Source organism: Hippocampus comes, unplaced genomic scaffold, assembly GCF_001891065.2.
Source record: "Hippocampus comes isolate QL1 unplaced genomic scaffold, H_comes_QL1_v1.1 scaffold277, whole genome shotgun sequence".
Taxonomy (NCBI): domain Eukaryota; kingdom Metazoa; phylum Chordata; class Actinopteri; order Syngnathiformes; family Syngnathidae; genus Hippocampus; species Hippocampus comes.
In genome coordinates this window covers 1-10938 of record NW_017805365.1, presented here as the reverse complement: position 1 = coordinate 10938, position 10938 = coordinate 1, and the positions used below count along the sequence as shown (strand labels likewise).

General features: G+C 45.0%; 1 protein-coding gene across 1 annotated transcript in view; it reads left to right on the top strand.

The window, feature by feature from the left end:
- The window catches only part of olig1 (oligodendrocyte transcription factor 1), a 691-nt gene extending 560 nt beyond the window's left edge, over window positions 1-131 (top strand). Inside the window, exon 2 of the mRNA XM_019871909.1 lies at window positions 9-131. Coding sequence (XP_019727468.1) covers window positions 9-131 — 123 coding nt within the window. The remainder of the gene's footprint in view (window positions 1-8) is intronic.
- Window positions 132-10938: the final 10807 nt, after the last annotated feature.

Here is a 10938-nt window from a genome sequence, read left to right as displayed (position 1 = left end):
CCCCGGAGAGCCCGCTCGCCGCCGCGCAGTGGGGCTTGGGGCCGGCCTCGGGGCCGCCCCTCTGCCTGTGCGGCGCGTGCAGGCTGCCCGGCTTCGGCCAGCCGGCCCCGCCCGCCAGGTTCCCGAAGTGACGCCGGCAAGAAGCTTTGCCGAAACCGAGACGCTGACGGCTCGCGGACCGCTGCCATCAACTCCAGTGGACTTGGCCCGCTACTGCCAACGGATGCTAACAAGGGCGCTAACTCTGCTCCGAGTTGGAGGACCACCTAAGACCCCGGTCCCCCCCACCGCCCGACCCCCTCCTGTCCCCCCAGCATGAAAACATGGAAAAAAAAAAAGCCTTGTAATGACGCCTTTTGATTCCTCGCTCTTTCTCCCGCTGACAATAGGGACAAAAAAAAAAGCGCCCACGGTCCTGATGGGGTCCTTGTGAAACCCGGCAGGCACTTGCTGAGGATTACGCGCGTGAAAGGAGACGCTGGACGCAATCAGGACAGATTACGAACCAGGGGGCGGGGCCTCATCAAAATTCCATCTTGTCGCGCGCATTTGCATAAAGCTGCTTTGTGCGGAATCAGCTACCTTGCGACTTGGCCTCCACCGGCCTACCTTTTGGGCCCCCCCTCCCACACCGGCAAAGGTGTTGCTTTCCACTGCCGGCCGGTCTCATTGTGGCAGCGCCGCAGAGTGCGCCGGCGCTTTGTCTCTGTGCTTTCATCTCCTGCTTTTGGCGCACTTGCACGTCTCACGTCCACGCATGCACATCTCACGTACGCGCGCAAAGTCTCAGACGTGCATGCTCACACGCATGCTGTATATTTCCAAAAACATTCGATGTGGTGTGTTTTATTTGATGATGTTGTCTTCATGAAAAATATGAAGATTGCCCAAAACGTAAGCGATTCTACTTTTCGGAGAAGGAAGGGACACACTTTAAACAAGTTGTGTTTTTCTGGGGTGGGGGGTGGGGGGGGGATCACATTTTGAAATAAATCAATGTTCATGTTCAAAAAAGAAGCTTTCTGAAAATGTTGTCTCGTTTCAAGAATAAAAAGCATGAATGGCTGCGGTAATGACCTCTGAACCCTGCGCGGCCTCGGGAGAAGCCGAAGGAATTCCTCTGACCTCCTCACGCTAGCGCACACGCACGCCTTTGTGAGCGCGTGCGTGCGTGTTAATGGAGTGCTTTGGCAGGGAAGCTTCTCGCCCCGCCGCAGCCCTCCACGCGGAGAGTCCGCCCACCCCCAGTGAGGGCCCGCCCGCGCTTCACTTTGTCAGCATCAAGTGCGCATCAGTGCACGCCTGCTCACACCCGCGCGCAAAGCCCCCCCCCCCACACACACACACACACACACACACACACACACACACACACACACACACACACACACACACACACACATATATATATATATAAAACGACAATATATAGAAAGGCATTTTTCGCCGAAAAAAACGACCATGTAGAGTAAGGCGTTTTAACCTGAAAATAACGACCATGTATAGTAAGGCGTTTTTAAACGAAAAAAACGACCATGTTGTGCTGTATCATCAAAGACCCTCTTCCTTCTGTGCTTTTATTTTGGTGAGTCCACTTCCAGGGACCTTGTGTGTCTGTTTCCCTTTCATGACCAGGCTGCTCCCACACCTGCAGCTGATCAGCAATCACCTCCTGCGTATAAGAGCTCTGCTGATCTGCAAGCGGGTGCCAGAAGATTCTCGCATTTGAGTGGTACATCTAGGCCGTTGCTCGTGCACACGCTTGCCATTTTTGTATTTTTGTGCATACTCAATTGGTCTTGTTTGTCTCGTTCCAGTGCCTGCCTCCCTGCCCAGCCTGGCTCCATGTTTTCCTGCCCGGACCACGTGACCCTGCACCCTTCCTTTCCCCTTCTCCTTCGCTTTTGGATCCTCCACCACCATTACCTTTGTCGACCGTAACACATGTATAGTAAGGTGTTTTTCACCGAAAAAAACGACCATGTATAGTAAGGCGTTTTGAGCCGAAAAAACGACCATGTATAGTAAGGCGTTTTGAGCCGAAAAAACGACCATGTATAGTAAGGCGTTTTGAGCCGAAAAAACGACCATGTATAGTAAGGCGTTTTGAGCCGAAAAAACGACCATGTATAGTAAGGCGTTTTGAGCCGAAAAAACGACCATGTATAGTAAGGCGTTTTGAGCCGAAAAAACGACCATGTATAGTAAGGCGTTTTGAGCCGAAAAAACGACCATGTATAGTAAGGCGTTTTGAGCCGAAAAAACGACCATGTATAGTAAGGCGTTTTGAGCCGAAAAAACGACCATGTATAGTAAGGCGTTTTGAGCCGAAAAAACGACCATGTATAGTAAGGCGTTTTGAGCCGAAAAAACGACCATGTATAGTAAGGCGTTTTGAGCCGAAAAAACGACCATGTATAGTAAGGCGTTTTGAGCCGAAAAAACGACCATGTATAGTAAGGCGTTTTGAGCCGAAAAAACGACCATGTATAGTAAGGCGTTTTGAGCCGAAAAAACGACCATGTATAGTAAGGCGTTTTGAGCCGAAAAAACGACCATGTATAGTAAGGCGTTTTGAGCCGAAAAAACGACCATGTATAGTAAGGCGTTTTGAGCCGAAAAAACGACCATGTATAGTAAGGCGTTTTGAGCCGAAAAAACGACCATGTATAGTAAGGCGTTTTGAGCCGAAAAAACGACCATGTATAGTAAGGCGTTTTGAGCCGAAAAAACGACCATGTATAGTAAGGCGTTTTGAGCCGAAAAAACGACCATGTATAGTAAGGCGTTTTGAGCCGAAAAAACGACCATGTATAGTAAGGCGTTTTGAGCCGAAAAAACGACCATGTATAGTAAGGCGTTTTGAGCCGAAAAAACGACCATGTATAGTAAGGCGTTTTGAGCCGAAAAAACGACCATGTATAGTAAGGCGTTTTGAGCCGAAAAAACGACCATGTATAGTAAGGCGTTTTGAGCCGAAAAAACGACCATGTATAGTAAGGCGTTTTGAGCCGAAAAAACGACCATGTATAGTAAGGCGTTTTGAGCCGAAAAAACGACCATGTATAGTAAGGCGTTTTGAGCCGAAAAAACGACCATGTATAGTAAGGCGTTTTGAGCCGAAAAAACGACCATGTATAGTAAGGCGTTTTGAGCCGAAAAAACGACCATGTATAGTAAGGCGTTTTGAGCCGAAAAAACGACCATGTATAGTAAGGCGTTTTGAGCCGAAAAAACGACCATGTATAGTAAGGCGTTTTGAGCCGAAAAAACGACCATGTATAGTAAGGCGTTTTGAGCCGAAAAAACGACCATGTATAGTAAGGCGTTTTGAGCCGAAAAAACGACCATGTATAGTAAGGCGTTTTGAGCCGAAAAAACGACCATGTATAGTAAGGCGTTTTGAGCCGAAAAAACGACCATGTATAGTAAGGCGTTTTGAGCCGAAAAAACGACCATGTATAGTAAGGCGTTTTGAGCCGAAAAAACGACCATGTATAGTAAGGCGTTTTGAGCCGAAAAAACGACCATGTATAGTAAGGCGTTTTGAGCCGAAAAAACGACCATGTATAGTAAGGCGTTTTGAGCCGAAAAAACGACCATGTATAGTAAGGCGTTTTGAGCCGAAAAAACGACCATGTATAGTAAGGCGTTTTGAGCCGAAAAAACGACCATGTATAGTAAGGCGTTTTGAGCCGAAAAAACGACCATGTATAGTAAGGCGTTTTGAGCCGAAAAAACGACCATGTATAGTAAGGCGTTTTGAGCCGAAAAAACGACCATGTATAGTAAGGCGTTTTGAGCCGAAAAAACGACCATGTATAGTAAGGCGTTTTGAGCCGAAAAAACGACCATGTATAGTAAGGCGTTTTGAGCCGAAAAAACGACCATGTATAGTAAGGCGTTTTGAGCCGAAAAAACGACCATGTATAGTAAGGCGTTTTGAGCCGAAAAAACGACCATGTATAGTAAGGCGTTTTGAGCCGAAAAAACGACCATGTATAGTAAGGCGTTTTGAGCCGAAAAAACGACCATGTATAGTAAGGCGTTTTGAGCCGAAAAAACGACCATGTATAGTAAGGCGTTTTGAGCCGAAAAAACGACCATGTATAGTAAGGCGTTTTGAGCCGAAAAAACGACCATGTATAGTAAGGCGTTTTGAGCCGAAAAAACGACCATGTATAGTAAGGCGTTTTGAGCCGAAAAAACGACCATGTATAGTAAGGCGTTTTGAGCCGAAAAAACGACCATGTATAGTAAGGCGTTTTGAGCCGAAAAAACGACCATGTATAGTAAGGCGTTTTGAGCCGAAAAAACGACCATGTATAGTAAGGCGTTTTGAGCCGAAAAAACGACCATGTATAGTAAGGCGTTTTGAGCCGAAAAAACGACCATGTATAGTAAGGCGTTTTGAGCCGAAAAAACGACCATGTATAGTAAGGCGTTTTGAGCCGAAAAAACGACCATGTATAGTAAGGCGTTTTGAGCCGAAAAAACGACCATGTATAGTAAGGCGTTTTGAGCCGAAAAAACGACCATGTATAGTAAGGCGTTTTGAGCCGAAAAAACGACCATGTATAGTAAGGCGTTTTGAGCCGAAAAAACGACCATGTATAGTAAGGCGTTTTGAGCCGAAAAAACGACCATGTATAGTAAGGCGTTTTGAGCCGAAAAAACGACCATGTATAGTAAGGCGTTTTGAGCCGAAAAAACGACCATGTATAGTAAGGCGTTTTGAGCCGAAAAAACGACCATGTATAGTAAGGCGTTTTGAGCCGAAAAAACGACCATGTATAGTAAGGCGTTTTGAGCCGAAAAAACGACCATGTATAGTAAGGCGTTTTGAGCCGAAAAAACGACCATGTATAGTAAGGCGTTTTGAGCCGAAAAAACGACCATGTATAGTAAGGCGTTTTGAGCCGAAAAAACGACCATGTATAGTAAGGCGTTTTGAGCCGAAAAAACGACCATGTATAGTAAGGCGTTTTTAGCCAAAAAAACGATCATGTATAGTAAGGCGTTTTTAGCCGAAAAAACGACCATGGATAGTAAGGCGTTTTTAGCCGAAAAAATGACAATGTGTAGTAAGGCGTTTTTATACGAAATAAATGACCATGTATAGTAAGGCGTTTTTAAACGACAAAAAAGACCATGTACAGTAAGGCGTTTTTGTTCGGGTTTGGATGTCACCCCAATATCACGACAACAGGCAGGTACAGTTGAAGCCAACACTTGGCGTCATTTATTGAAGAGTCTTCGTGAAGTCACTCAGGGGGAAGCACCAGGAGTCCACAAGGGAATGTCCACACAAGGAACAATAAACTGCAGTGATGCCAACAGAGTCCACTGGGGTAGTGACGGCACGAACTTGCGCCGAGGAATGGTCTGTGAGTACATTTATAACAGTCCAAACAAGCAGAGAGGCAACAGGTGGGTGATGAGCTGACGAGTCTCAGGTGTGAGGTGCAGAGCACCCTGGGTGAGGAGGCTGCCTGGCTGGCCCCTGCCGAACAGTTTTAACCCCCAAAAAATGACCATGTATAGTAAGGCGTTTTTAGCCGAAAAAAATGACCATGTATAGTCAGGCGTTTTTAGCCGAAAAAAATGACCATGTATAGTCAGGCGTTTTTAGCCGAAAAAAATGACCATGTATAGTCAGGCGTTTTTAGCCGAAAAAAATGACCATGTATAGTCAGGCGTTTTTAGCCGAAAAAAATGACCATGTATAGTCAGGCGTTTTTAGCCGAAAAAAATGACCATGTATAGTCAGGCGTTTTTAGCCGAAAAAAATGACCATGTATAGTCAGGCGTTTTTAGCCGAAAAAAATGACCATGTATAGTCAGGCGTTTTTAGCCGAAAAAAATGACCATGTATAGTCAGGCGTTTTTAGCCGAAAAAAATGACCATGTATAGTCAGGCGTTTTTAGCCGAAAAAAATGACCATGTATAGTCAGGCGTTTTTAGCCGAAAAAAATGACCATGTATAGTCAGGCGTTTTTAGCCGAAAAAAATGACCATGTATAGTCAGGCGTTTTTAGCCGAAAAAAATGACCATGTATAGTCAGGCGTTTTTAGCCGAAAAAAATGACCATGTATAGTCAGGCGTTTTTAGCCGAAAAAAATGACCATGTATAGTCAGGCGTTTTTAGCCGAAAAAAATGACCATGTATAGTCAGGCGTTTTTAGCCGAAAAAAATGACCATGTATAGTCAGGCGTTTTTAGCCGAAAAAAATGACCATGTATAGTCAGGCGTTTTTAGCCGAAAAAAATGACCATGTATAGTCAGGCGTTTTTAGCCGAAAAAAATGACCATGTATAGTCAGGCGTTTTTAGCCGAAAAAAATGACCATGTATAGTCAGGCGTTTTTAGCCGAAAAAAATGACCATGTATAGTCAGGCGTTTTTAGCCGAAAAAAATGACCATGTATAGTCAGGCGTTTTTAGCCGAAAAAAATGACCATGTATAGTCAGGCGTTTTTAGCCGAAAAAAATGACCATGTATAGTCAGGCGTTTTTAGCCGAAAAAAATGACCATGTATAGTCAGGCGTTTTTAGCCGAAAAAAATGACCATGTATAGTCAGGCGTTTTTAGCCGAAAAAAATGACCATGTATAGTCAGGCGTTTTTAGCCGAAAAAAATGACCATGTATAGTCAGGCGTTTTTAGCCGAAAAAAATGACCATGTATAGTCAGGCGTTTTTAGCCGAAAAAAATGACCATGTATAGTCAGGCGTTTTTAGCCGAAAAAAATGACCATGTATAGTCAGGCGTTTTTAGCCGAAAAAAATGACCATGTATAGTCAGGCGTTTTTAGCCGAAAAAAATGACCATGTATAGTCAGGCGTTTTTAGCCGAAAAAAATGACCATGTATAGTCAGGCGTTTTTAGCCGAAAAAAATGACCATGTATAGTCAGGCGTTTTTAGCCGAAAAAAATGACCATGTATAGTCAGGCGTTTTTAGCCGAAAAAAATGACCATGTATAGTCAGGCGTTTTTAGCCGAAAAAAATGACCATGTATAGTCAGGCGTTTTTAGCCGAAAAAAATGACCATGTATAGTCAGGCGTTTTTAGCCGAAAAAAATGACCATGTATAGTCAGGCGTTTTTAGCCGAAAAAAATGACCATGTATAGTCAGGCGTTTTTAGCCGAAAAAAATGACCATGTATAGTCAGGCGTTTTTAGCCGAAAAAAATGACCATGTATAGTCAGGCGTTTTTAGCCGAAAAAAATGACCATGTATAGTCAGGCGTTTTTAGCCGAAAAAAATGACCATGTATAGTCAGGCGTTTTTAGCCGAAAAAAATGACCATGTATAGTCAGGCGTTTTTAGCCGAAAAAAATGACCATGTATAGTCAGGCGTTTTTAGCCGAAAAAAATGACCATGTATAGTCAGGCGTTTTTAGCCGAAAAAAATGACCATGTATAGTCAGGCGTTTTTAGCCGAAAAAAATGACCATGTATAGTCAGGCGTTTTTAGCCGAAAAAAATGACCATGTATAGTCAGGCGTTTTTAGCCGAAAAAAATGACCATGTATAGTCAGGCGTTTTTAGCCGAAAAAAATGACCATGTATAGTCAGGCGTTTTTAGCCGAAAAAAATGACCATGTATAGTCAGGCGTTTTTAGCCGAAAAAAATGACCATGTATAGTCAGGCGTTTTTAGCCGAAAAAAATGACCATGTATAGTCAGGCGTTTTTAGCCGAAAAAAATGACCATGTATAGTCAGGCGTTTTTAGCCGAAAAAAATGACCATGTATAGTCAGGCGTTTTTAGCCGAAAAAAATGACCATGTATAGTCAGGCGTTTTTAGCCGAAAAAAATGACCATGTATAGTCAGGCGTTTTTAGCCGAAAAAAATGACCATGTATAGTCAGGCGTTTTTAGCCGAAAAAAATGACCATGTATAGTCAGGCGTTTTTAGCCGAAAAAAATGACCATGTATAGTCAGGCGTTTTTAGCCGAAAAAAATGACCATGTATAGTCAGGCGTTTTTAGCCGAAAAAAATGACCATGTATAGTCAGGCGTTTTTAGCCGAAAAAAATGACCATGTATAGTCAGGCGTTTTTAGCCGAAAAAAATGACCATGTATAGTCAGGCGTTTTTAGCCGAAAAAAATGACCATGTATAGTCAGGCGTTTTTAGCCGAAAAAAATGACCATGTATAGTCAGGCGTTTTTAGCCGAAAAAAATGACCATGTATAGTCAGGCGTTTTTAGCCGAAAAAAATGACCATGTATAGTCAGGCGTTTTTAGCCGAAAAAAATGACCATGTATAGTCAGGCGTTTTTAGCCGAAAAAAATGACCATGTATAGTCAGGCGTTTTTAGCCGAAAAAAATGACCATGTATAGTCAGGCGTTTTTAGCCGAAAAAAATGACCATGTATAGTCAGGCGTTTTTAGCCGAAAAAAATGACCATGTATAGTCAGGCGTTTTTAGCCGAAAAAAATGACCATGTATAGTCAGGCGTTTTTAGCCGAAAAAAATGACCATGTATAGTCAGGCGTTTTTAGCCGAAAAAAATGACCATGTATAGTCAGGCGTTTTTAGCCGAAAAAAATGACCATGTATAGTCAGGCGTTTTTAGCCGAAAAAAATGACCATGTATAGTCAGGCGTTTTTAGCCGAAAAAAATGACCATGTATAGTCAGGCGTTTTTAGCCGAAAAAAATGACCATGTATAGTCAGGCGTTTTTAGCCGAAAAAAATGACCATGTATAGTCAGGCGTTTTTAGCCGAAAAAAATGACCATGTATAGTCAGGCGTTTTTAGCCGAAAAAAATGACCATGTATAGTCAGGCGTTTTTAGCCGAAAAAAATGACCATGTATAGTCAGGCGTTTTTAGCCGAAAAAAATGACCATGTATAGTCAGGCGTTTTTAGCCGAAAAAAATGACCATGTATAGTCAGGCGTTTTTAGCCGAAAAAAATGACCATGTATAGTCAGGCGTTTTTAGCCGAAAAAAATGACCATGTATAGTCAGGCGTTTTTAGCCGAAAAAAATGACCATGTATAGTCAGGCGTTTTTAGCCGAAAAAAATGACCATGTATAGTCAGGCGTTTTTAGCCGAAAAAAATGACCATGTATAGTCAGGCGTTTTTAGCCGAAAAAAATGACCATGTATAGTCAGGCGTTTTTAGCCGAAAAAACGACCATGTATAGTAAGGCGTTTTGACCCGAAAAAAACGACCATGTATAGTACGGCATTTTAACACGAAAAAAACAACCATGTATAGTGAGGCGTTTTGAGCCCAATAAAATGACCACGTATAGCATGGGTGTCAAACTCATTTCACATTGTGGGCCACATACGGCCTTGGTAGATGTCAAGTGGGCCAGACCATTAAAAATTATACCATACTCTGCTATAAATAACCAAAATAAGATGTCTTTCCTTTGTTTTGGTCTAATGATGCACAAGAACACTTGGAAAATGTCGAAATTGAACGAACATATGTTTCACAAAATATTTCATGAAGCACCAAAGATTTCCTTGTGTGCAATGTACAATTGCCCCTGGAGGATCAAGAAAGTAAACGTTTTTTATTGTGATCATCACTCTTTTTTTATGCTATGCATCAGCAAAGCCCACAAACACACTTTTTCTCTGGACCTATCTGACCCATCCATCTGCTCAAACACACACACACACACACACACACACCAAGGGCAAAGTCTAAATGTGTGTGTGTGTGTGTGTCAGATCTGGATCGGAGCCACAAGACTTCAGTGTGTGTCCCTAAGAACCCCCCCCCCCACACACACACACACACACAAAACACTTGTTCGGTAGCCTCTCTGCCAAGCAGCAGAAAGTCAACATGGCAAGCCAAGGACATTTTGTGCGTGCGTGTCCTCCGGGAGCACGAGGGCGGGCGGGTCAACATTTGAGGCCGGGTAGAAGAAGAAGAAAAAGAAGAAGATGAAGATGAGCGCTCCTTTACTGTGATGTCATCGGAGGTGTCATGGCGGCTCGGCATTAGCATACATTAGCATGTGTCAAATCTTCCCCGGAGCGCCGCCCGCTCGGGCGCACACGCGAACGGCCTTCGAAGTTCGCCGGCAGAGCGGCGTCTGAAGGGAAGGGAGGGGGCGCGACGGAGCGCTGACATTAGCGCGTGCGTCTTTGAGCAAAAGCTCTCTTTGTCCTCTCCGTCGAAGCCGACCCGTCGACAAAGAAACGGGACCGACCCTGCCCAACGGCGCGCGGGCGGGACTCCGCGTCGGCCATTTCGCAGATGGCCGCGCTGTGGCCAGAACGGTCACGTCCGCCCTCGATCGCGGCCCGTCAAAGCGGGTCCTCTCGTCTCCAGCTCCAAAAACAAAGCGCGAGGGCGGGAACCGAGATCCGCTGTTAAGCGCAGACCTCGGCGTTTTGGCTCCGCCCCTTCTTGACCGCGAAGGACCGCGACAAAGTCGGCTCCGAGGCCGCCCGCGCCACCGGTTTGCCTGTCGACGGGCTAGCTCAAATGCAAGTGACTTGTGCGCTGGCCTTCAAGCTCAAAAGTGACCCGGACGACTCGGGGAAGAAAGTCTCTTCGCCAAAGACGCGGCCCGCAGTTGCTCGGCAATTGCTCCGAAGCCCCGAAATAACAGGAGCCGTTTTGCGGTCTGCCTCTGGCATGAGCGCACAACGGAGAACAGATCGCAAATAGCGACACTCCTCCCGGCGGCCGCCGCGCCCGAGACGGCTCGGTGAACAGACCGTCGGAAAATGAGCGCCAGAGCAAATCATCGAGATGAGAAGACAAAACGGCTTCAAATGTCGTCACGTTGCTCAAAAGACCAAACGAAGGCGACTCCAGCTTCTCTCCCGCCGCCTTTTCCGTCCCGCGGGTGCGCTTTTGTCTCGGAGGCCGCGCGCGTCCGTCAGAGCGCGGCGGCGAACATCTCCGGCCCCCCGCGGGTCCGACAGACGCGTGTTTACCGGC